The following is a 27,991-nucleotide window of genomic DNA, read 5'->3' on the forward strand; positions in this document are numbered from 1 at the left end:
TTGTTGTCTATTTCTGAGATGTTGTAATGTTGTGTGAGCCCGTGGTCTAGTGGTAATCGTCATGGATTCCAAACTTATAGTCACGTGTTCATGTCCAACTCTCTCACTCTCTCTCTCTCTCTCTCTCTCTCTAACCATATTTCAGCCCTTGTCGAAAGTTATGAGTCTGATTGAACATGATAATTTGTTTCACATTCTACCCACCAGTAATAAGAAATACTTCCAAAAACAATTCTGCAGGACAGCTCGTGGCTGTGATGTGATCAGAACAGCATACACTCAAGCGTTTCCTCCCACTGCATCGGCTACCGGCCACCGGCCTGACGCCACCCACCGCCTGAAATTGAGCGCTGCCCAAGTGGACGCAGCGAGATGCTGTCAGTGCATGTATCAACTGTCATTTTCGAATTTGAAGTTCTAGTTCTCATCTTGCACTTAAGCATTGGATTTTGTATACTTGGAAATCATTAACTACAGTTAAGTGTTCTAAAATTTGGTCACAAGTGGAAACAGGTGTAACATCTGCAACACAGTATTTACTTTTGGTATAATAGAGGGATGAATGCAGAGGAGGCAGCTCCAAAGATGTGAACTGTGTGTGGGGCGAGTGCTTTTGGGAAAAATACGCCAGAAAAAGATATTCTTGTGTACACAAAGATCATTCTGGCATGAAAGGTTTTCCACAGTAAGGAAGTCTCAACTACTGATATAAGTGATGGATTACAATTTAACCATCATGTGACATTTGAAATCAACAGGTAAGGTTCAGAAATCTGGTGTAAGAGTACTGCATGCTCTAATTCAAAAGAACAAAAATCAACAGAGTGACTATTATTGCAGTTTGCTTGAAGATCCTCAGGTCGCTCATTGAGCATTCCTGTACAATACTATTACTGGTGACGAGTTATGATGCCTTTATCGTTACCTTCCTAAGAAGTGAAAGGCTGAGCCCTACCAAAAGATGTAAATTCGAGCAAAGAGTAGTGTGGACATAACATTTTCCACCTGATAGCTCCAAAAGTGTGTTTGGACTACGAATTCTTCCCCAGGGGTGTGTGTATCACACCTAGAATTTGTTGCCAACAATTGAGACACCTTTTGGTCGCAGTGTAAGAAAATCGACCAACAAAACTATATCACATGTGTTACTGTATGACAACGCACTCTGTTGGTTTGAGAAACAAATCTATCCAGGAGATTGATAGGGAAGTCATCTCTCAGGAACTTGTCCCTCTGATCATATACTAGTAAATCTTTACCTTTCCCATTCTTGATCGATTAACCATCAAGGCAATTCATTTATAGATGAAATTGCTCTTCAAACTGCACTGGTTTAATGACATTGTTAGAACCAGTAGGTTTCTACAGGCGTAGAATTTGTAAACTACTTCAGCATAGTCAGAGTGTTTTAGATATTGTGAAAGAATATAGTTGCTGATTAATTTCTCTTTGATGATTACTCTTGCGTTCAATAAACTAATGGAAAATGCAATTAAAATATTCGCTGTACTAATACAAATTAAATTCAACATCATGACAGCAGTCTATATTAACAAAGCAATAAGTAAGTGTCTGTAAGAGGATTGTGCCTATTTTAACACGAATTAGTAGGATATTAGCGACTTTTAACATCGAAAAGATCTGTATTTACTTCCTGTCATGTGTCACACTCAAGTATTACAAAAATGTGGCAGTTCATGGATAAAATTATGTATTCACAACAACAAAACATATGTAAGCAGAAAACAAAAGTGGCATTATGAAGTAGCAAGATGAATTTTTCTGGATTGTTGTCTTACAATTCCCTTATTGAGTGTCTATCTGCCTGCTTGTAGCTCTGCTATAAAGGAATAAAATATCTGGCTTTTAGTGAGTCTCAAAAGGAGAACGAAAGTAGCTTGCACCTGGTAGGCAAGCACATTACCTCAGAGCTAGAGAAGAGGTGCAGCATCTGTGTCTTACTTATTGGTCCAGTAGCCGCTCTAAATCGCAACATATGAGATGAGAGTAGTTGTATTTCCCGTGTGGAACGATTTTCATGGACTCAAAAGCATTAACTGATATCCATATATCACATCTCAAGAGAAAATCACTTACATTATTCAACTGAAACGACACGATAATATCAAGTGAATTTAGCAGGATAGTTTTGTGCCATCAAGGAAGTAACTCGTCGGTCACACAGTTGCCAAAGATATTCTGCGTTGTTGCCAAGTTTCAATTATACTACAGGAAGGATACCACCTGATGTGCTCTGTGAGTAACCTTGGAAGTGACTATAGCTTCATCTCAAAGCTGTGGGCAGCAAGGGCTGGAATATCCTCATTATATGTCAATGAGTCTTATTCACATTTCAGTAACTAGATTTAGGCGCTAGAGTGTAATTACTTGTAATACATCGATGCACTGAGTGGAAACAAAATGTCAAACTAACTACTGCGACAATTATTTGCATATTACAGTCTGTCTTAATCGGGCCGAAACATTGAAAGTGTATTCACCAGACACGATTCACGTATATTATTATTGAAATCACTGTCACTGGCACACCCACCAGAAGACAGGCATGCCCTGGCTTCTTGTTGTCAGCTTTTCTGACGGATATTCTGCTGTTGCTAGAAACGTGAAGAATTAAAGGTGAATTCGAATATTCCATATGGCAAAAATCTGATGTTTCTATTCTTCCAGCTCTAACATTCAAAAAAGAGTTACAATAAGCGGCAGAAAAGTGTCTGTGAACCAACAATTAATAGTGTAGTCATAATTAGTGGAATCTGACAAACTCCAAGTATCATCAGATAATTGTGAAAAACTACTTTTTTCATCTGCACAATATGAACTCAAGGGTTTCGTAGGATTCCTATACTTAATTTCGTTGTGATTGTTTTCAATGACTTTATAGGAGAAGCAAAACCATTTGACTTGAAATATAATTTTCCAGTGGGATTTGAATCTTTGGCTGCAGTTGCAGTAGCACGTCCAGTGAGGTATCAAGAATGTGAGCATTCACTCATTGCTGTAGTATAGGCTAGGGTAGAAAGAAGCAGGTTTCCCACAAGGTAAACACTGAGGGACACTGTAATTAACATATAAAAAGTAACCATCCCACAAACATAAAATTTCCAAATCGCCATCACTTATTAAACATGAATTGTTCAGAAAATTACAACTATATTTAGTGAAATGAGTAGGTTAATGCAGTTCCAGTCCATCACTATCACTGAGTTGCCAAACATTTTCTGAACAGCACTTAAGATGCAAATGTGTGTGTGTGTGTGTGTGTGTGTGTGACTGTTCTTTCGGATGTGTCCGTAAGGACAAACCACCATGAATTGAAACAGATAGCCTTGTTAATCAATTACATATTGAAGGACAGATGTCCAGGCTGTCACAGTGCATTAAAATACAGATACGGCAGCAGATGAAAATTTGTGCCTGACCAGGTTCGAACCCGGGTTTGTGGATATCGGAACGAACAGGAACCACACACATGTGTGTATACAGAGTGTTTGAGGAGGAACAGTTTATATTGTAGCATGTGGTAGTATAGACGAACTGCACAAAAAAAACTCCATATAAATGTGTCCACATTTTATTGAGTATAGAGATACAGCTGTTAGTACGTAACCCTGACATACTCAAAGCAAAGGCAAATCATGTTCAAAGTTGTTTTTCAAAAATTCTCCCACCAACTTCAACACACTTTTGACTTATCTTGAGAACACCACATGTAACTCTTCTGAGGTCATCTCTGTGTTCTTTTATGAGGGCTGCACTATTCATAATCCAAATGATTAAATCGGCTCTTGGGTTTACTTTTTCTTTGTAGACTTTGCCTTTCAACCATCTCCACAGGCAAAAATCCAAAGGGATAAGGTCGGGGACCTTGGTGTCCAAGAAAAGTGCCCACATCTACTGATCCATCTTCCGGGAAATGTTAGGTTTGGATGATGTGTCACCTGATGACTAGAATGTGCTGGAGCTCCGTCATGCTGGAGGAACATATGCTTTCTTGTAACCTAAGGAACCTCTTCCAATAATGCTGGAAGCTCATTTTCAAGGAAGTGCAGACAATGGGGTCCTGTAAGGACCAACAAATGAAACGAAAAAGCATTGAACCCAGCTGTATGTACTCAAAAATTGGACACACATTATACGCCATTTTTTTCTGCAATTTGTCTATACTACCACCTCCTACAATATTTACTATTCCTCCTGAAATATCTTGTATAATTATTTAGGTCTCGATGGGCCATCGGAAGTTTTCACTGCTAGATGCATGTCATAGTCCGAACCCTTGCGGGAATACAGTATGGCTGCGAGTGTGTGGACTAATGGATGGAGGGGGAGGGGTGGGGGTGTACTGTGTATGTGGTATGCAGCAAATATGTGAGTTTGCGTCTGACAAGGAGTGTGTGTAGATAAGTCCTGCAGGGAGGTTGGCTGTTGTGTCTCGATAGTGCAATGGTCAGTGCATGTGCATAGTAAGCAAATGGTCCAGGTTTGAACTCAGGTCGGGTACAAATTTTCATCTGCCACTATTGCTGTATTTCAATGCCCTGTGACAGTGTTGACGTCTGTCCTTTGATATTTAAGATGCAATTGTTTTTTTGAGGCAATACAGGTGATTTGCGAACATTTGTCTTGCCGTCAATGTAACGGGACTTCAATGGCATCCGTTCCTTAGTTATTGCTTTGTGATGGCGCCAACCCATGTTACATACACGCGAATCAGATTGTAGCACATATTTAGTCATATAACGAATGGTCAGTATAGAAGTATTTATGAACAGTAGAAGCAGGATTGCAGAAAGCTGATCACTTAACCAAGTGCAACATAGAGTAACTGTGCAGTGAGTCATTTCAGCTGCATAGCTGACATCAATATTTATCAAGCAATTCACTGCAGAATTAATGTAATACCTGAACGATAATCTCTGTAGTCATACTGTATCATTAGCAGCTCGTGAATGGAGTACTATGTTCGTTAAATCAGATTACACAAGCTGATACCAAATAAAGAGAAGCGAGAAGAAATAAAGAGAAGCGTTACTGTAAGCAGTTTGACAACATAACACCACCACATACACTGACTACCTGTACCATTATCATCACACAGTTGTTACTCACAGTGATTACGAGTTGCCAATGTTTGACAAGAATAGCAAAAATCACCTCGTGAAAGTGAAGTTTCATTTGCATTACGCCTAGGGCAGAGAGAATCCTAAATAACAGTAAGAGGTTACCCAGCAAACGGGAGAGTCCACGTACTGTTTTGATATTAAAGTAGTTCCCGATGGTTTCACACTAACAGGTTCTTCGCTATCAGAATATTCATATGGGAATTATCAAAGTGTAATTGCTAGAACACTGAACTATCTTAATAACACCTCATTTTGGATTGAATATGATTTGGAAAGCGATGTTAATTTGACGTTTTCATCCACCTCCTGACAACTTACTGAATGAAGCCTGAAGTGCACTCACAGTTGTGTTGCCCACAGCATGAATTCTGTAAAGTGTTGTGGCAGCTGGCAGTCATTGCTGAATACAGACATGTGCAAATATCTTCACTGCTCTAGGGGAACTCGTCTTTGTTGCATTTTTTCCATACCATAATTAGTACAATAACATAAGGCTCACTCTGCTGAAGAACTTTATGCCAGAAAGTCCTTAAATAAGAATCTGCGAGCGGTAGTAATGCATGAGAAAGGAAACAGACTGTTGGATAAAAGAATGGAGAGCTCCCTGCTTTTTGCGTTTCCGATAGGGCCTATGATAAGAATCTGGTGCCATATTATGCTTCAGAACCCTAAACTGTTTATTTTTCACTTCATACTAAAAACATAAGCTATGGTATGAGAAGAGGAAATGAATTACATGATTCCCAGAAACTTTAGTTTTTTGGCTTTATTTTCTCACTTCATACTAAAACAAGGGTGTTGATATGAGAGGAGGAAATGAAGTATACCCTTCCAAGACATAATATTTGCTTGTGTGTTACTACTGTGTTCATGTAAGCTCTGCAGTTAATTTTTATGTGTTGGATAAATTTTGATATCATCTCACATTACTTTGTGAGAAGGTTTCTATTGTCTTGGGATTCAATAGAGTGTACATTTCATCACTGGTTAATATTCTGATGACTAATGACATGATACCCATTCAAATCGCCCCATGGCACCTTTGAGTAGAGTCTCACGTTGTTACTGTAAGAACACACAGGCAATGATGTCCGCTCACTGCAGTCAGAGCCATAGTGATTTCTTTCTGTTTATGGTAAATCATTTCCTGCAGTGTCCATGCTCAACCTACACAAACAAATCGCAGTGGCATTGGGCACTGCTAATCGCTGTACTTGTTGCAAGCCGCAACAGGAGCGCACTGTCTCTGCTAACGATATTACTTACTTAACATAATATGCAGGACATGGGTTGGGTAAAAATTCAGTTTGTGGTAACTAGCCATTGCATTAAAATACTTTAAAGTTATATTTGATGCAATATTTATTGTTGCTTGTCTCTCTAATGTTAATAGTATTGATTCAGAAGAATGTGCGTGAACACACACACACACACACACACACACACACACACACACACACACACACACAGAGAGAGAGAGAGAGAGAGAGAGAGAGAGAGAGAGAGAGAGAGAGAGAGAGTCATTGATTCCAGTGAGAGTGATGATTGTTGTCCATTGAACAACACATGTGCCAATCAATTACACAGATACACTGCAAACGAAAGGTGTTTCAGTTGTTGGCAACAAATTTCTGCTGTGATGGACACACCCTTGGGGAAGAATTCATAGTGCAAAACACACTTATGGTGCTATCAGATGGAAAATGTTATGTTCTTACTACTCTCTGCTCATGTTTACGTCTTTTGGTAGGGCTCAGCCTTTCATTTATTAGCAAGTTAACGATGAAGGCATCATAACTCGTCACCAGTAACAGTACTGCACAGGAATGCTCAATGAAGTACCTGATGATGTTCAAGCAAAACTGCAATAATAGTCACTCCGTTGATTTTTGTTGTTTTGAATTAGAGCATGCAGTACCCCTACACCAGTCTTCGGAACTTTGCCTGTTGATTTCAAATGTTGCACGATGGTTAAATGGTAACCCATCACTTACATCAGTAGTCGAGACTTCCTTACTGTGGAAAATCTTTCATGCCAGAATGATCTTTGTTGAAACAAGAATATCTTTTTCTGGCGTATTTTCCCCAAAAGCACTCGCTCCACACACAGTTCACATCTTTGGAGCTGCCTCCTCTGCATTCACCCCTCTATCATGCCAAAAGTAAATACTGTGTTGCAGATGTTACACCTGTTTCCACTTGCGACCCAATTTTATAACACTTAATGATTTTCAAGTATGCAAAATCCAATGCTTAACTGCAAGATGATAACTAGAACTTCAAATTCGAAAATGACAGTTGATACATGCACTTACAGCACTGTGCTGCGTTCACCTGGGCAGCGCCTGATTTCAGGCAGTGGGTGGCGTCTAGCTGGTGGCTGGTAGCCACTGTAGCGCGAGGAAATGCTCGAGCATATGCTGTTCTGATCGTGTCGCAGTCACAAGCTGTCCTGCAGAATTGTTTCTTATTACTGGTGGGTAGAATGTGAAACAAATTATCTTTGATGTTCAATCAGACTCATAACATTAGACGAGGGCCTAAATGTGGTTATTAAAAAAAAAAGATACAGTTGGACAGGATCGCATGACTATAAGTTTAAAATACACGATGATTACCACTAGACCACGGGCTCACACAACGTGACAACATCTCGGAAATAGACAACACTTCCTCCTGACACTTCTGTATCTTACAGTGTTGCCAGATTGTGCAGATGGCTGGACTTAGCATTGTCAAGGGTGGTCGGGTTTATTGGCCACCTTAAGTGAATGACTCCGACTTAGTCTCTGTGGCAGCTGGCCAGCAGTCAGTTTTCATGTCTAAGATTGTATGTCAAGGAAACGGTGAAGTTGGTTGAGTGTTTCTTGAGAGCTAGGGAAAATGGCGCTCGACGATGTTGAAACCAGTAGTAGGCAGCTTGGTGTTGGACATCCGTAATTCATCACCGAACATGAAGGAAGGAGGCTTGTCTGCTAGGTAAAGCATGATAGGGCAGACCTGTGGATGACCTGATGACAATGTACAATGGCAGTGCACGCATATGTGGCATAGAGCGCACCACTCCGTGCACATTGCTGAACAGGGGGCTCTGCAGCAGACAACCCGTGTGTGTTCTCATGTTGATTCCACAACTATATCAATTACATTTTCTTTGGGCATGGAATCATCAAGATTGGACCATGGATCAATATGGCATCATTCAAGCAAAAAGCTGCTTGAAACACACACTACACAACAGATGCAGGCCGGTGTGGACAGTGCTATGCTATGTTATGGGGGCCATTCCCCTGGGCTTGCATGGGACCTGTGGTAATCATTGAAGGCACCATGGCAGCTGTGGTCAATATAAACAATATTACAGACTACCTGCATCACTTTATGCCTGATATCTTTCTTGATGGTGATGGTATCTTCCAAATGGATAACTGTTCGTGACACAAGGCCAGAACTGTGCTACAGTGATCTAAGGAGCATGACGGTGAACTCATAATGTCTTGGCCACCAAATTTGCCGATCTGAACACTCAACACATCTGGGATGCTATTGGGGGCCAGCTCTGTGCTCATACACCACTGGCCCACAATTTATGAACTTGTGTGACCTGCATACAGGCATCTGGTGCCACATACCTTCGCAAACCTACAAAGGACTTGTCAAATCCATTTTACACACAACTGTTGCTGTTTTGTGTTCTAAATGTAGACTGACTTGTTATTAAGGAGGTGGTAATAATGTCCTGGGTCACCAGTATGTAAATAATGATGTACTGATTATAATTATGTCCTTTGAACTAAGAGACAACTTTATTTTTGGGTACATTATCAGTGCACTGTGCTAGTAAGCAGACACTGGGAAGGTTATGCAAAACGCAAACATCCAAACAGTCTTTAGACGCTGGTTGTACATATGAACAACAGTATACAGGTAACTTTGAAAGCTATCAATGGACCTATTTTCTCAAAAAGCCACACAAACTCCTAAAGAAACTTTACTGCTTATCACTTAAACTTTGTCTTCTGCAAAGTGGAATCTCAACTAATACAGCAAATACTATGATGACATAGAAACAAAAGTGTGAAAGGCACTCAATGTTTATTTATTTGTAGAATTTTAGCTAATAAAAAATAGAAATAAGGCTACTGTATACTCAGCAGCTGCAACTAACAGTGGTTCTGTTCAACTTATCAGTCATCATTCAACACTTCATTGTTTGGCAAGTCATTATCTTTCTCCCCTACATCATAAAAACATTATTAATAATTCCAAACAGCAGATGAAGGCATCTGCTTGTGTGTCTAGCAGTAAAGTTACAACCAGAACCTGTACTGTGTCTCAATTAAATGTCAATAGACCCTAAAATGTCAGACCATTAATAAACACTCCACTTTAGAACAACAACAAGAAAGTTTCAACTCTTGCAGTCAACAAGATCAGTAGAGAGAGAGAGAGAGAGAGAGAGAGAGAGAGAGAGAGAGAGAGAGAGAGAGAGAGAGAGAGAAAGAGAGCATTAGCTTAGTTGGACAAAACTGATGAAAAGAGTCAGTTGTATTCTTTCTGAAGGAAACATGTAATTCATATTAAGTTATTTACAGAAATTACAGAAAATTAATTTGGGATTTAAAGACTAAGATCTGAACTAATCTTGTCCTGAATATGAGTTCAATACTTCATTACTACACCATCTTTCCAGACTGGAGGCACTCTATAAAGCAATAGAAGTTTCATTTAATGTATACAATGGAAAAAGGGCCCCTTCACAAGTGGCCGCTCAGAAGCACTTCTCTGCAGTGCACCGAGCCTTCACAGGGCACGGTAGGGCACATTGCTACTGGAGACAGAAGGGGCTCCTCTGTCATTGCACTGTGTTGCTTTGATCTGCCACTACTGCTGTGTTTCAGTTCCATCATGGTGTCTGATGAGCAGGATGCCTCTCTTTTACTTCTCTTACTGAATAAGGGAACTGAATAGAAGTAATTTAAAAGTAAGGTTAAGGTATCACCATTTCTCGGAGGAAGAATAGTTAAAGGTTTTTTAAAAAAGGCTACCAATGTACCCAATTCCATGGTGGCTACAAAAGGTAAACATACACATGTCACTAAGCCAGCTGACCGTGGGTCACTTTATCACAACAACAAAAACTTTTTCTCGACATTGTTCCTGGTCATGTGTTATTTCCTCCACAGACTCATATTGATTGACATTGGAGCAAACAGACGATTACCAAAGTTTTGAGAATTCAAGATCCCATCGCTTCATAGGAAGGTAACTGACAATGAAATTACATTTGCTCAAAGCAGGCAGTTGTCTGAAGGCTGTGATTACTTCCCTCCTGTAATTCTTGATGATTAAGGTTTCAGCATGTAATCTTTCTTACTGTGTTAATATGGAGACAATTTCTTTTCACAGAGTTTTCAGATGGAACCTCCGTATGGCTAGAAGATATGTAAGATATGTTGAATGTACTTTGGACATTCTTGCTAAGGAATGCACAATTTCTGATCAGCATTTGAATATTTCTCCACATATTTTCTGAGGTTATTATAAAAACTTGCTGTGTGTTGCACAGTTTTGTTCATAACCGAGACAGATACATATCTGAACACACTTGGTGCACTTGTGGGTTACATAACATGTCAACAGACCCAACACAAGTAGGAGGAAATGTGAGTCACATTCACCAATCATCATCTTCTCTGAAGAACTTTTGCCTCCAACATCTGTTGAAAACTTTAATTTTATGCAGTTTATCTGAATATTCCCCACACTCTTTGTTGCATATTGATGGATGTTTTTCAGCTTCACAGACGAACTCTTCCATATTGACTTCCATCTCTAGCAGTAGTATGACCTAACTGACCATAGTACCAAATAATAGTGAGCAGAAATCCCAACGTGTCGCCCGCATCTCGTGGTCATGTGGTAGCATTCTCGCTTCCCACGCCTGGGTTCCCGGGTTCGATTCCCGGCGGGGTCAGGGATTTTCTCTGCCTCGTGATGGCTGGGTGTTGTGTGCTGTCCTTAGGTTAGTTAGGTTTAAGTAGTTCTAAGTTCTAGGGGACTTATGACCACAGCAGCTGAGTCCCATAGTGCTCAGAGCCATTTGAACCATTTTTTTGAACCCAACGTGTCACAAGCCAACTGTTAACATGTGGCGATACCCAATGCTTGGCCGTTTAGCAGACCCACCAGTGACATTGTGTGAAGGCTGCTATTGCAAGCAATGTTCCACCAGCAGTGGCGGTAGTCCACCACTGAGTGCCACGGAAGCTCTGTGGCACTGCACGTTTGAAGGTTCTCATTTAAACAAATGCTTTATCAGTGGAAGCACCACTGAGAAGTGCTTCTCAATGGCTCTGTGTGAAGGGGGACGGGGGCTAAGATAAATTTCATATGCATACCAAATTTATATGTGGTTGATGTCACACAAAACCAGACAGAGAAAAGGTAGAAGTAAAGTAGAAATGTACCTGCCAACAGACTTTCATAGCAGTCTACACAAACACGGTCTGGTTGGAATCGTTTGTATTGTAATGGAGCTCGGAAATCTGAACAGTTACTGCAGACGACCTGAAACGCAAACATGAAAACAAATAAGTCCACAGCTAAGGACACTGCGATGACAAAATGACAGATGCACAAAAGAATTTTTGAGAGTGGGCTGTTGCAAAAAAAGTTTGCTATGAGTTTAAACCATTCCTTCGGTGGAATACGCTGTCTATGATTAATTTATTAAAATTAATAGTAGTAATAGTAGTAGTAGTAGTAGTAGTAGTAGTAGTAGTAATAATAATAATGATGATGATGATGATGATGATGATGATGACAATAATAATAATGATGATAAAAGACTGACTGAACAGTGGCTGTCCGTGATCTGCTACTCATGAGGAACAGCAGTTACGTACAGGATTTGCAACAGAACATGCTATACCTGCTGGAAACACAGGTTACTAGAAGCATAACTGGATAAATGGGCGGGTTACATCAATAAATACACAAATAAATAATGGAATCAAAATAGAACAGAAAATGACTAACAAAAAATTATTGTATATGGGGCACCATGTGTTGACAGTGTTGATGCAGAGTCATATTGACTTACTTGAAAACAAATCTGAACTGTGAATTTTGAACAATGGAACATATTATTATTTTCATCATCATCATCATCATCATCATCACCACCACCATCATCATTAGTAGCAGTAGTAGTAGACTACTGCTACAATTACTGTACAGATAACACATGTTTAAGGATAACGCAATTTAAAGGACAATAGAAAAGAACATTTATACATTGATGCCTTAACTAGACAAAAGCTACAGCAATTTAATGCTACTTCTGCAAAAATTACAACCTGTCCAAAGAACTCTATACTGAAAAGTTTTAACTGTGGGCAGCATTGTTTGGTGTTTTATGTAGCAGTAACATTCTGCACAATGCTGACTACATGTGACAGGTATTAGACACGAGTCATTCATGTGAGTATGAACCATGAAGCATAGGGCTGAGTACCTGGATGACACAGGAATAGGCTAATATTCCAGGTGGTTACAACTAAACTTTCCCAACATATAACAACACAGAAACTAATTACCATACGAGGACCAAACTTGGTAGCATTAATGTCAAGGACATGGGGAAGAGAAATAATGCAGAATGAACTCAATTGAAATACTTTTAATGTGCTGCTATGGTACAACATACCAGTATGTAGTGTGTAGTACCGAGAAAGTGGAGAGCAAAGTCAACATGTCATTGTGCGTCCTGTGGTGCAAACTGTTGTACCATATGGATCTTGTATGGATACCATTTGAGAATGGTTCTAAGCACCTTCCATAAAGTTAACCACAGGACGTTCAATTGTCATGACACAGCATGCACACTGCCTGACGATCAGGAATTGTACGCAGCACTGTCTGCCATAGCAACAGTGATTTCATCAACCACCTGTGGTGCAATCGGTTGTCGGCCTCTCCCCGGAGTGACGCCCAGTTCTCCAGTTGATTTGAACTTCTTCACCATGCTCTGCACAGCAGGTGGACAAAGAAGACCCTTCTGTAATCCATCCAGCCAGCGATATTCTCGAATTGCAGCTGCAGCATTACTGTTGTAATGCTGCTCCTTTAGTCCAAGCTGATGCTGACAGGTCAACAAGTGCATTGTGACTGGTCAGGTGGGTGAGGCTATGAATCACGATGACTGATCACAGCACCTGGTGACCATAGCTGGAATGGGATGGAAATCATGCACCCCGTACTCTGGACATTAATGCTACCAAGTTTGGTACTTGTACGGTAATTAGTTTCCGTGTTATAATGTGTTAAATTGGGAAAGTTTAATTATAACCACCCGGTATTATACAGATTTTGTGAGTGAGAGACACAAACTAGGGGTGGGGTTGTGGGGACAGACGTAGGAAGGGAAGGATCTAGAAAATTATACTCCTCATCTACAGACGTGACATAAGGTTGCTGGTGCACTAGTAGACAGTGTAATTGAGTTGTTCAAGCCAGCAACAAGATGTGTTCAGTGGGAGGAAGATGTCAAGATAGGATTGGGATGTTACACAAGTGATAAGTTTATGGACAATATGTGGAATATATTTTCTACCTGTAAAAGCCTTGGTAAGATTTTAAGCATTTGTGGATAAATACTATTAGTCTCTGACTACACAGAGCCTAACAGTTTCCAGGCTGTAGAAGATGTATCTTTACAGTAGGAAATGTTAATAGTCTGAAAGAGGAAATTCGGCTGATGTATTGGTGCATTTAATATGTACAGACATTACTGTGGACCTATTGGATAGGTACATATCAATGTTGAGGAAGATCAAAAGGGGAAATTCAAGTGAAAAGACTATTTATCTCCTGTGAGTCCACAAGAAAATTAGTGACTCTGTACCGAGGAGTGGGTTATTATTTTGGGTTCACTGAGGGACAAGTGGCCCAGGAACAAATTGGCATGGAAGGGTGCCATCATGATTTTAAGTGTGTCTAAGGGTGAAAATCCTCACATTTATAATAAAATAGTAGGATAAAGGGAGAGGCAATGTCTGATGGCGGCAAGGCCATGGACATGAGGTATATGGGTACTGACAAACAGAAAACAAGATTGCATGTTTGTAATCCCCTATTCATATTCAACTCTCCATCTCAGAAGCGAGTGGTGAGTTGTGCTCTCAATCACTGTTTTTATTTTATCCAGGAATTTTCATTTCTGTAATGCTTTAACTTTAAAAAAACAATTTTTAAACAAGGCTATCATTACACCAATTCCTCCCAGTCCTTGTCATAAACCATTTATCACAACCAATTTGCATTGTGGAAAATGTAATAAGTGGATAGGAATCAGGGATGGGTGAACTTGTAGCCCTATATCATTATAGGAAATAAGGAAAATAAAACAAGAATTAAGGAGGTAAATAATGGATAAGCAGATAGCGCCATGAACAAAAACTTTTAGATTTTGATTACTACATGACAGACAGATCTCTGAAGTACATATCATACTAATAAAGAGTAAAAATGTTAATCAAAGAGAACTTTACCAATACATAAAATGTAGACTGACAGTTGTAACCAAATTTAAATAGTAACAAAAGGCTGAGCTTCAAACGCACACACTGGAAACTACACACCTTTCCACATGCTCGGCAATGGTGTCGCCGGAATGTTACAGTAAATACAGCCACACAACACTGACATTTTGTCACTCGGCCATCCTGAATCCACACAGGGACCTGTGGAATAGGATAATTAATAACACCTTAACAAACAGACCATATACTATTGCTTAATATGGTTGATGGCCTCTTCAGCATTTAAGAAAATAAGTAGATGCAATACTCTCCATTAGCTTTAAAAGATCTCTCTAACCTCAACATTTACTGATTCTTTAACTGATAACTACTTGGTCATAAACACATATTAATGTGCGTAAAAACACACACAGTCACAAACAAAACAATTGCAAATATATTGATATTTCAAAGAGATTTGAATGATTTTTACCTCTTTTCCCAGTTTAAAAGTTTCAGAAAAATTGTCATTATCTTTTGCACTTAATTTGTGGAAGGAAAGTTGTCGATATGTATAATCCTTTATAGCTGCCTGAAGAGCATCTACCCATTCCTGCCGTTCTTCTTGAGACCTGTTAACATAAAAAAAACTTTCCATATCTCCTGTACAACATGAAACACAGATAGGCATAATTATTCACTAACATAAAAAGCAATGAATACTGAATACTGAAATATTACATTACAGAATAACTGGCTTCATCAGTTACATTAGTAGGAATACAACTTGCATAAATGTCAGCGGCACCAACAGAGAGAAAAGTGGCTAACTCTGCACAGAAATGATGAAATTGAAGCTGTATTATTACCCCTACTGGTTAAAGTCTCTTTCCTCATGGGCTGCGACAGAGTTAAAAGGAAAGGATAATGTACTATTAGATTGGATTGGATTGTTTGGGGGAAGAGACCAAACAGCGAGGTCATCGGTCTCATCGGATTAGGGAAGGACGGGGCAGGATGTCGGCTGTGCCCTTTCAAAGGTACCATCCCTGCATTTGCCTGGAGTGATTTAGGGAAATCACGGAAAACCTAAATCAGGATGGCCGAACGCGGGATTGAACAGTCGCCCTCCTGAATGTAATATTAGAACATGGAAGTCTATCATTATCCTAATATTTGAAGTTTTAGTACTTATTTAAGAAAGAAATGAGACTTTAACTTCGTGTAACCAGATACTTATTCGGCAAAGTTGTCCTTTGCCTTGTAAGGTTCCACATACCAACATCCTTAACATCTTGCATATTCTGGCAATTCTTACTCTCTCATGCCCCATTCCTTATAAACGTACTTCCTGCCAGTTTGCATTGTAGAAAATGAATGAACTACTCACTATCAAACAAAAGTGAGGCAACAGCTTTCCCAGCTTGGATCTACACTCTAGTGATCAGCAAATCAGTGGTACAGAGATGAAAAGTAAGGAAATACAGTAAGATCCTTAATATTTAGAGATAATAGTATGAAGATAGAAAGAAAATAACAAGTTTTCAGTTCTATATCAGTTCCTAGAGCAGATTTTGCACAAGGGGAAAGGGTCATTCTAGCTTGTGTGTCACATGTACAAGCCAAAAGTTGAGCTCTCATCTTAAACCGTTTTCTTTTCCTTCCCTCATCTTCTCTTCTCCTTCATACTATCATGATTTTCTTACATCTTCCAATTTTTCTCTCTTGAATCATCATCATCCTGTCCACCTACTATACTATATATTACAGTGTTTCTCCAACCCGTGCGGATGTGTATACATCCATATTCCAGAACCTTACTGAAAAAGCAGTCTACACCTTATTTTCTTCACCAGCATATATTTTGATACAGAAGGCTTGTTGATTTAATATTGCTTTCCATAATATTGTCAGTTACACTAATGTTTATGAAACTTACAATGCCCAGAAATAATTCATCCATACCTAGAGGATGTGTAGAGTTGTGCACCAACAATAAGTAAAATCATAAAGAAATGGCCTACACACAGTTTCTGCAGTGCACACTCTAGTTTGATTAAAAAGATCAGTGTAATGCTGGCGAACATTGAAGCCAACTAGAAAAAAGAAAGCAGTTGCCTGGATGCTTTGAGGTCAAAGGAGACAATATCAGAATAAGAATGTCTGAACAGGGTAGGAGTGATTGATGTCTGGTAAATTGGTTTACGAAATTACCTCAACATTTTAACAAGTGCAGTGCAAGGCATGACATGGTTACTATCTTCATCGCATGGCTGTAATAAGTGCAGTTTTGCCCGTGTTTACTTGATACTGGAACACTGCAAAACATGTGAACTTGTCTGCCTCAATGATACACTGTTGTCTGCAGTGGTGACATGAATGCTATTAGATCAGCATCTATTGTTCAGGAGCCACGAACATCTCAAACTGAAATGATTGTATGAAAGTCACTGTTAGCATGCTGAGAGACAAAATGTAATGTTTTCAGATTAGGGAGGGAGGGAAAAGAAGATTAGGGTTTCATGTCTCACTGCTGATGAGGTCATTACAGATGGAGCACAAGCTGGGATAGGTGAAGGATGATGAAAGAAATCAACCCTATCTTTTCAAAGCAATCATCCCAGCATTTGCCTTCTGTGATTTAAGAAAACCATTGAAAACTTAAAACTGGGTGCTCAAACGAGGATGTGAATGGCTGTCCTCTCAAATTAGATCCAGTGTCTTAATCACTTTGTCATCTTGCTGAGGTCTTCAGACGAATCCCACTTCAACCTGTCCTCCAGTGATGTTTCCATACTTGTTGGAAGCATCAATTATAGCATATAATTGATAAGCTTCAAACTAAGTCCTTTGGGGTTATAGGCTCAAAGTTTGCCAGCAATCTATTCACACAATCACTAACATGGCATTATTTTCCCACAGAAAAATCAACACAGTCCTTCTTAGCACAAATACATTAATTGGTCAGTGCTGTCTCACCATTGGTCTTGTTCTCTGTGCCTCTTCATCATCTAGTGTTATTTTTCCACTTATTACATGTTTTGCTTTTGATGCTGTCATTGGTGTTGCTGCATATCATGGACCACTGGATTCCTAAGCTGTGGAGTTGTTACTTCAAGCACAAACTATGGACAAAATTGCAAGTAAAATTGGACAGAAACTAATTAACTCAGTTGAGTCTGAAATATCATTCCAGAAAAATGGCTAATATGTTAATGTCTTGAACTTTGATAAAGGCCTAATATAGATCCACAGACTGAAACTCATTTCTCATTTTTGTCACGGAGATCTCTTTCAGAATTTTAAGCAGCCTGTTGTTCCACACATCTCAAAATTGAATTTATTCATTTTCAGCATGCTGGATGACACTAATTTTATTGAATCAAAAATAAATGTAACTCTGCACCGGAATAAAAGGTTTAATGTCAAATAATTATATCTTGTTTGGCAAGTACTGTGCTAATGGCTCAGCTTTTGTTCCATAATTCAAATATAAGGGGCATTCAAAAAGAAATGAGCTGGCATCTGGAATGCGCAAGCCAGTGACAGGAGGGTACTATCGTGGCGTGTGTAACGAGGTGTGATTCTGACCAGAGCGTGGAAGTTCACAGCCCATCGCTAGAGGGCATGCATGTACGTCACAATGACTATACAGAGCTAGCAGCAGCATGCAACAATCATCCAATGCTGCCATTTCATTGCAGTGACATGGAGGCGTCAAAAGAAGAGCAAAGAGGTGTTGTTCATTTTCTGACAGTGGAAGGAGTAGGAGGAACGGACAGTCATCGACGAATGTCACAAGTGTATGGCAAACAGTGCATGTCCCTTACAAGTGTCAAGCTGTGGCACAAGTGCCTAAAGGAAGGATGGGTGTCATTAGCTGATGATGAATGGTTTGGAGCACCACACTGCATTACCGATGACATTGTCCAGCTGGTGGATGCACTCATTACTCAGGACCGCCGAGTGACAGTGAAAGCCATAGCCGCCATGGTCGGATTGAGCATTGGAAATGTTCACACCATCATGAAGGAATGACTGCACATGCACAAAGTTTGTGCCCAATGGGTGGCCTACAGTCTTCAACAACACCAAGAAGCATGTGGAATGGCCCACTGTCATGCTCATCTGCAGCACTATGCTCGGGAAGGGAATGCGTTCCTGGGACGAGTGATGGCTGGACATTTCATTCTGGAAACATCCCCCAGGCTGTGGCACGCCATGTCTCCACAATAGCCTTTCTTCCAGGACTGCTAGTTCTGCAGCATCACAGGAGAGCTTCTGTGAAGTTTGGAAGGTAGGAGAGTAGGTACTGGTGGAAGTAAAGCTGTGAGGACAGGGCATACGTCGTGATAGGATAACTCAAATGATAGAGCATTTGCCAACAAAAGGCAAAGGTCCCGAGTTCAAGTCTCGGTCCGGCACACAGTTTTAATCTGCCAGGAAGTTTTATATCAGCACACACTCCGCTGCAGAGTGAAAATTTCATTCTGGATACAGGTACTGGTTTCTGTAATTATGTCTCTGGCTCGTTTTGTTTTGAACACCCCTTATATTAGCAATATTGTGAGGCTGTTGACTACCTATGGTTCAGGGGTCTCATTTAAAATGATGACAGAAGCTAAGATGACAATCTTTGATTTTATCTATAATGGATGAATATTTTAACATTGACTGACTGATGATGATTCTCAATTGTTATCATTATGTTGCATACTCCTGCCACATCAACTGACTAACATAAGAGGCTGTTGCTTTAACAGTAGGCCTAAATGAAATCACCTCAAACAGAAAATCTCTAGGTGTTTCATGTTAAGTTTACTTCTCTAGCAAAGCCAATTTGTCCAACATGATTTGTGTGCAGCTGTGACAATATATAATTGATGTGAATCATGCAGGATGTCACTCTAAGAATAATGCAATGGCTGCAATGTTACATATCAACCTGAGTTGTACTTCCAACTATCGAGTGACATCCCTCTTTGATGACAACAGAGCCCTACTAAAATGAGGCCACAATTTGCTCAGTTTTACCTCCAATGGTAATTTGTACAATTTCAATGAGTCTTCTGCTACATTTATCTATAAACATCTATTGCCAAATTTTTACTGCAATATATTACTATTTACAAGAAATTTTTGCTAGTTGCTAAGTATCTGCTATGCTGCCACACTAAACAAACCACACTGATAACACAAATTGCATTATTCTATCAGTTGAATTATTGGACTCCAGTATACCTATATAGCCACCTTGCTAGATCATGATCATCTTCAACAACATCAACATCAACATCACCACCACCATCACCAATCTTCAGGTAAGAGTGAATATATGCAATTCACTAATGGCACCCAAAAACATTCCTGACATTCTTTAATCTTCCTTATATGCACCCCAAGAGAAGAATCATGTATTTTGTACTCAGATCTATCAGCCTACAGGTGATGGCTAATTATATCAGCCTAAAGTTGATGGCTAATTCATTTGACAATGAGTACAAGAGGGGTCAAGATGCTCAGGCAAGCTCCATGTTGTCTCCAAATAATGTCAAGTAAGTGACTGACTTTAGATTGAAATGAAGGTAGGTTTTATTAGCATTGAAGTACACTCCCATTTGCAAGGAATCTCAGTGCTTATACAAATACAGCAACTTTCCGAAGTAAAATTCGAATTATTTTTAGATTTTCCAGAAACTTTTGGAACTTTCATCATGAAGTGAAACCATTTAGCGGTAACTGGCCTCAAGCCAAGGATTATTGGGGCTACACAATAAAGCGTGGCCTCTGATCAATGTTCGTAGCCTCAGACATGACAATATGTTGACATATGATAGATGGTCAATCACTTACCAATCCAGAATTATAGTATTTCTGTATTCAAGTTTCCAGTCCTCAAATTGCCTGTTTCTATGAAGAAAGATGCCTTAATTATCTTTCCTGGATATCTGCTTCTTTCCATCTTTGCTGGGGTATCTGGGGGTAGCATTTTCTGGAAAATACCACATTGCCAATGGGCATACTGTATGAGGTCTGTGAGATACCAGTCTCCTTGCACAGTATATTCATTTGTTTATTTGGTTAACAAATTAATAAAAGGACATACTTATTTGTTGGGAATTCAAACGAAGTAGAGTTAGGTAAGTTAGTGCTCAATGTCCAACTGACACTGTGGACATTTGAACGAGGATGGAACAGACTGGAATCAACTTCACCTTCCTGAAGAAACCTTCATGGCATTTACACAAACTGATTTAGGGAAACCACAGAAAAACCTAATTCAGGAAGACAACACTTTTAGTGCCACAGACAAGTCTGTCTCAATCAATGTACAGCTTTGCGAAGTGCTTCTGATTTTTCACTTCAGACTTCATGTATAATAAAATTTTGTGAATAGTTGGACATACGTTAACAGTCCTTGTGAATTTAATGAGGGTGAAACTCCACCTACTAGCATATGTCAAATTTCATAATTTAAGGAAAAATATATTAACTGACAGGCAGGGGAGATCTGATTTTAAAATAAATTAAAATTGATTTTACATGATTTATTTATTTAGTCAGTCATCAATTAATCACTGGCAGTGTTAATAAGTTACTGAATACATACAAAAATATAGCTTCTTATAGTGTCTTAAATTACATAAGCTTCTACAAATTTACTACTTAAAATACAGTATTCACTTACATGTCTACATAACCACTAATGTAGTCACCCAGTCTTATTTTCTATTTGGCCATGTCAGTCTTCAGATTTATGTGTACAAAGGTGGTTGTACAATCAGCAGAAGCAAAATCTGAAGAAGTTTTAAAATGCTTCTGCACCAACATCATAATTCAAAATATAAGCTTCAACACGTGGTTGAAATCAAGTTGAATTTTCCCCAAACATGGGTTAAATTTCTTTGTGTCACTGCTTAAAAATAAGTTTCTGCTTATAGTTCTGCTGTAATCATCTCTGCTAAACAGCACAGAACAATTGCGTAGATAGATAAAACTGGAGTGCAACTTTTATCACACTCTTTTTGTTTGAAGAATCAGCCAGAAATCACAAGATCCCTCTTCAAACAATAGACCAATGCTATTTGTTGTTGTTGTTGTTGTTGTCATTGTTAACACACCACAAGTAACAATCACCATATATATTGATGGGGAAAGGTAAATAATAGAGAAAATGACAGAAAAGGCTATTTGAAGCAAAAAAGTTTAAGATATATTCTCTCTTTCAGGTGATTTCTGATGTGTTTGTAAGTGTTAATAATCATCATGAAATGGTTTTATTATTTTTATTAACTGACTAACATCTTCATATGTGGCGAACTCACTGCTCAGGCTGTGACCGAAGCCTCATATTTACGACAATCAGAGAAGAAACTGTGCAGGTGTGAGTGATCCAATTTTTTGTGACCAATAGCACAGATATGCATATTGGTAGCGAGAGAGACAGCTATGCCACCTGTCTGATGATGAATGCACACACAGAGGTGTGTCAATCACACTGAAAGCTGCCGTCAGCAGCCCCAGCACACTCTGTTGGGAGCCACCTGCCGAATTACATGTCTGTGCTGGCTTGTACCCATCCTCATCTTTGCCAACCAAATACCTATGTCATGACCACAGCATCATCCCTCGTATGACCAACAGTTCTTTTTTGTGTTTGCTGTGATTTTAACGTGGCCAGCACAGGATCCCATGCGGTGATGAGTTGGTATCCTGTGTCCCTGTTAAGCAAATTAGTTAAGCTGTGAGTCCCAGTACGAAGACGTCAACGAAAGCATTTCGGTGTTTGATGTTTGACACATCTATCCTCTATGGTGTGACAAGTTTGTCCAATGTTTGACACCTGCAGCTACATAGAATCTTATAGACACCAGGCCTTCTTAAACCAAGATCATCTTTCACCGAGACTAGAAGAGCTCCGAGTTTCATTGGCAGATGAAAGACACATTTAATTTATGTTTCTCCAACAGTCTTCCTATTTTCAAAGAAACACCACTGATGTATGGCAAAATTACTTTCTTGTTTGTTCATCACTTCCTTCCAGCTCCTCAGTTTCTCTAACACGCACCGGACATAAGGCAAGGCGAATCTCCTGTTCAGAATATCCACTCTAAAAAAAAAGGGGGGGGGGAATAATGGGTCACACTGTGTACTATAAAGCTACACACATGGACTTGTACTTGTAGGCCACCAGCTGTCACCATGCTGCACAACAAAGTGGCGTTCTTAGGATTTTGTCCACAGAGAACGAGCCATATCAGATTCAGACAGCTTGTCTGGTTCACTACGCCACCTCCATACCATATTTTTAGAGAATGGATATTCTGAACAGGGGATTTACCATACCTTACATCTGGGCATGTGTTAGAGAAAATGAGGAGGTGGAAGAAAGTGATGAACAAAGAGGAATGGTATTTTGCATGTCGGCAGTGTTTCTTTGAAAATAGGAAGATTATTAAAGAAACATAAAGTTAAATGCATCTTACTTCCACTAACAAAACTCAGAGCTTTTTTAGGCACAGTGAAAGATGATCTTGGTTTAAGAAGGCCTGGTGTCTGTAAAAGCCCATGTAGGTGTGGGATGTCATACACTGGATAAACTCGTCACACCATAGAGGATAAATGTGTTGAACATCGACAAAACTCACACCTGGACCACACAGAGAAATCTGCAATGGCAGAGCATTGCCTCAGTTCAGAACATTGTATGGAACATAAAACACCAAAATTCTTGGTTAATTTGCTTAACAGGGACACAGAATACCAACTCAGAATGACATGGGATCCAGCACTGGTCATGTTAAAATCACAGAAAAAAAAAAAAGGAACTGTGGTCGTACAAGGGATGATGCTGTGGTGGCGACATACAGATTTGGGTGACACAGGCATGGATGGGCACGGACATGTATTTTGGCAGACAGTTCTTGACAGAGGGTGCTGGGGTGGCCAACAGTAGCACACAGTATGACTGCCATGCCTCTGTGCGTGTGTTCATCATCTGACAGGTGGCGTAGCTCTCTCTCTTGCTACCAATCTGCGTGTCTGCGCTATATGTCACCAAAATTTGGTGCATTCACACCTATGCAGTTTCTTCTGCGATTGCCTTAAACAGAAGGCTTCGTCATAGCCTGAGCAGTGTGTGTGCCACATCTGAAGATGTCGGTCAGTTGTGCTGATGAAATATTATGGACTTTTCACAATGACATCTGATGTCCCACCTGAGAACCATACTTACAATGTATTACTATTCCTGCACATTCTCTTTAACTCCTGTTTTGATAAAACATGTTCACTGAGCAGTAAAGCTTTCATGCAATGTGTTGAAAACTATGAAAATGCAACAACCTCGAATATAACATATCAGAAACTATGAATTGTATTCTTCAACACTAGCAGGAGCACAGGCATTACAGAAATCATAAACACACATCACTTCTGCATATAGTAGTAACAAACAACATTTGATTTAAATTTAACGGCATGGTTTCAAGGAAGCAAAGATATTCACAGTACATACAATTGGAGCAAATACTATAGGTGGGCAAGAGAGAAATCATGCACCACTAGCAAAAACATTAATTTATATGAAAAGTGTTCTATCAAAAACCATCTCGGTTAGAGCAAATGAATTTGACTTCAAATGAGAATTAGTTATTCATGCTCTGGAACACTGACTGGACACCCAGTATATGCTGGAAGATGATGTGTTCATTTTGCTCCTTAGTGGGAAAGTGTTTGAAGCTATGTAATTTCCAGGCAATGTGGAACCAAGCTGTAAAATTTTGGTAGGAACTGCAGTCTGTGTCTTTGACCATTGCTCATAATAAGTATAAAAGTGTCATTAAAGATAAACAATGCAACACTTTAGGAAGGAGAACTGTTTCTAAATACAAATGTAAGGTCACAAATGTCCTGCCACTTAATTCATGAAAGAGACGAAGGAAGAAGTTTTGCTGCAGGTGAGCACCAGGATTGGACTGTGGGGGAGAGAGGCCACAAGTGTGCAGGATAGGAATTTGGGAGACAGAAGTAGCAGGTGCACAGGATAGGAATGTGGGAGGGAAAGAGCAGGTTCACAGGATAGGAATGTTGAAGGGAAAGGGAGCGCAGGTCACACCAATGTTCAAGAAAGGCAATAGGAGTAATCACTAAATTACAGGTCCTTATCATTAACATCGATATGTAGCACGATTTTGGAACATGTATTGTATTCAAATATTATGAATTACCTCAAAGAGAGTGGTTTATTGATACATAGTCAACACGGTTTTAAAAAAACATTATCTTTTAGAAACCCAAATAGTTATTTACTCACATGAAGTGTTGAGTGCTATCAGCAAGGGATTTCAAATTGATTCTCTATTTCTAGATTTCCAGAAGGCTTTTGATGCCATACCTCAACAAGCGGCTTGTAATGAAATTGTGTGCTTATAGAATATCATCTCAGTTACGCGATTGGATTCATATTTCCTATCGTAGGAGTCACGGTTCACAGTAATTGATGGAAAGTCATCTAGGATGTTGTTGTCTATTGTTTAGTAAAGTCATAAGATGATCACAACCACTTGCAAAACAATTTAGATATGATATCTGTATGGTGTGGAAATAGGCAATTGACCCTAAATAATAAAAAGTTTGAAGTCATACACATGAGTACTACAAGGGATCCATTAAACTTCAGTTACACGATAAATGAAACAAATGTAAAGACTGTAAGTTCAACAAAATACTTAGGAATTACAATTATGAACAACGCAAATTGGAAAGAACACATAGAAAACATTGTGGGGAAGATGAACCAAAGACTACGTTTTATTTGCAGAACACTTAGAAGGTGCAACAGACCTAAAGAGACTGCCTACACTACCCTTGTCTGTCCTCTTTTGGAGTACTTCTGCATGGTGTGGGATCCTTACCAGATATGATTATCAGAATACATCAAGAAAGTTCAAAGAAAGACAGTCTGTTTTGTATAACCGAGAAATACGGAGAGAATGTCACAGGTGTGATACAGGATTTGGGTTGGTCATTATTAAAACAAAGGTATTTCTCATTGCCGCGGGATCTTGTCACGAAATTTCAATCACAAACTTTCTCCTCCAAATGCAAAAATATTTTGTTAATGCCGACCTACACAGGGAGAGATGATCATCATAATAAAATAAGGGAAATCAGAGCTCACATGGAAAGATCTAGGTGTTCTTTTCTCGTGTGCACTGTTCGAGAGTGGAACAACAGAGAAGTAGTATGAAGGTGGTTTGATGAACCTTCCGCCAGGCACTTGTGTGATTTTCAGAGTAGCATGTAGAAGCAGATGCAAACAGCAGTTGTGAGGCATAGGAAAGTGTGAGGAAGAAGTAGCAGGTGTGGCAGTTAAGAATGTGAGTGGGAGAGCCAGCAGGTGAAAAGCCTAGGAAGACAGCAGGTGAACAGGAAAGGAAAGTGTGAGGGAGAGGCAGCATGTGTGTAGGCTAGGGATATGAGAGGGATAAGTAGAAGCAGTGCAGGTTACAAATGCGGATTGGAGAGGCTGTAGGTGAACAGGATAGGTACATAGAAGGACAGCCATAATTTGTGTGGGATAGGACTGTAGGAGGGCGAGGCAGCAGTTGTGCAAGATAGGACTGTGGTAGGGAGAGGCAGCAGGTGCACAGAGTAAAAATTCAGTAGTAGGAGGCAGCAGGTGCCTGGGACAGAACTGGAGGAGGAAGAGGCAGCAGGTGTCTTGAGGTACGAATGTGTTACATGCATCCGTAATCCTCCTGGCCTCAATCTCTGCTACAATTTTTGCTAGCTCCTCTGCTCCTCACCAGTCACATCCACACTTGCCACTGGACAGTAAATTGACTCATCCAGCACCCACACTATCTTCCCTGTAATCACCCCTTCCTCTGCCTGAATCCCTCATCCAATGCACTCCCCAGTATCGTTGGGTGCTCGAAGAGCTCATTGGTGCAGGTGCCCATGCAGCATTCCTGTCCTGTGCACCTGCTGCCACTCTCTTCTAGCCATCAGCCACTCTTCTGAAATCCTACCTCACTCTCTGCATGTCCTCTCCTCCCCTCCTTCGTCCACTCTATCTGGAACAAACCCCTCACTCCAGTCAATCTGCAAAGTTACTATGTTGTCAGCTGGCACAATGCAACCATAATGTGTGTGTGTGTGGGGGGCGGGGGGAGGGGGGGGAGGGGCACGCGCACACGCACTTGCTCGCTCTAAGTTGAAAAATGATTTGCCTGAAAGCTAAATTTTCCATTCTCATTTATGTGCCATTCATTGCCTCCATTATTTGGTGAGTTATCTTTATACTTTAAATTATTAAATATTTATTTCTTGTACAAATTCCCTGAAATGTACCTTTTTTTTTAAAGAGGTGCTGCTCTGGAGAAGAGTATGGGGAACATTCCAACTACTGTAATGGCATAGGGAGAGATTAAGTAAAGAATAATGGGCAACAATTCCACAAAAAGAATCATACTGCAGCAGAGAGGAAAACCATAAAAAGGATTTTGAAAATTTAAAATTGACTATTTCAAAACAGCACAACAGTTTCCAAACAATACACCTGGACTCAAATGTGCGGGATATGATACCTACAAACCTGTCTAGCATTTCAAGTAAAATAGTCAATATGCTTTTCTATAATTTAGAACTGATGTATTCTCATTTGCACAGAACATGAAAAAATATTCAAGCAGATCCAAATAATAGTTTTAGGATAAATAACATACAATGGTGAATTATTTGTCACATCAACTTCTATAATTCAATACTTTTGTCATAATCATTGAATACCTTAGGTAAATTGGCTTGATTTCCCCCTGTTTCTAGGTGAACAGTGATAGTGATTTTAGTTCTGCTACGGACTGCTGAGCGCCGTTTTCTTGGCTACATTGCATATCACGAGGTTGTGGTTAAATTAGGACATGAGTTTAAATTCAGAACTACATAAATGCATTGTCTGCTACAGTTCACTTATTGGTCAGTTAAAATCAACTGCTGACACAGCACCTCTCATTTCCATCATAATTCACGGAGGCTGCTTGCTACGACACATCACGTTACACATTCATATCATTTTACTGCAACGGATGTGGCAACACAGTAGCAGCAAGTTACAGATATCAACTATCAAGTAATTTTAATTGGAATACAGTTCTACTTTAACCTGCTTGCACATGGCAGAAGGCACTAGATGTCTGCAAAACTTTGGCACTGCTGATTTTTTAAGGATATGTGGGCCTGGAACTCTGTTGCACAATGTAATGCAGGTTCAAACAATTGCTTAAACTGCACACAAAATGTGTTAAGTTCTGTGAATGG

General features: G+C 39.7%; 1 protein-coding gene across 9 annotated transcripts in view; it reads right to left on the bottom strand.

Moving 5' to 3' along the window:
• The window catches only part of LOC126248599 (uncharacterized), a 214,846-nt gene that overhangs the window by 18,443 nt on the left and 168,412 nt on the right, over positions 1-27,991 (bottom strand). For all 9 annotated transcript variants that reach the window (XM_049949727.1, XM_049949732.1, XM_049949728.1 and 6 more), the window contains 3 exons: positions 15,162-15,300; positions 14,789-14,890; positions 11,615-11,714 (listed from right to left, as the gene is read on the bottom strand). In XM_049949727.1, the coding sequence (XP_049805684.1) occupies positions 11,615-11,714; positions 14,789-14,890; positions 15,162-15,300 (341 nt within the window). The remainder of the gene's footprint in view (positions 1-11,614; positions 11,715-14,788; positions 14,891-15,161; positions 15,301-27,991) is intronic.

The sequence above is a fragment of the Schistocerca nitens genome, chromosome 3 (genome assembly GCF_023898315.1).
Source record: "Schistocerca nitens isolate TAMUIC-IGC-003100 chromosome 3, iqSchNite1.1, whole genome shotgun sequence".
Lineage (NCBI taxonomy): Eukaryota > Metazoa > Arthropoda > Insecta > Orthoptera > Acrididae > Schistocerca > Schistocerca nitens.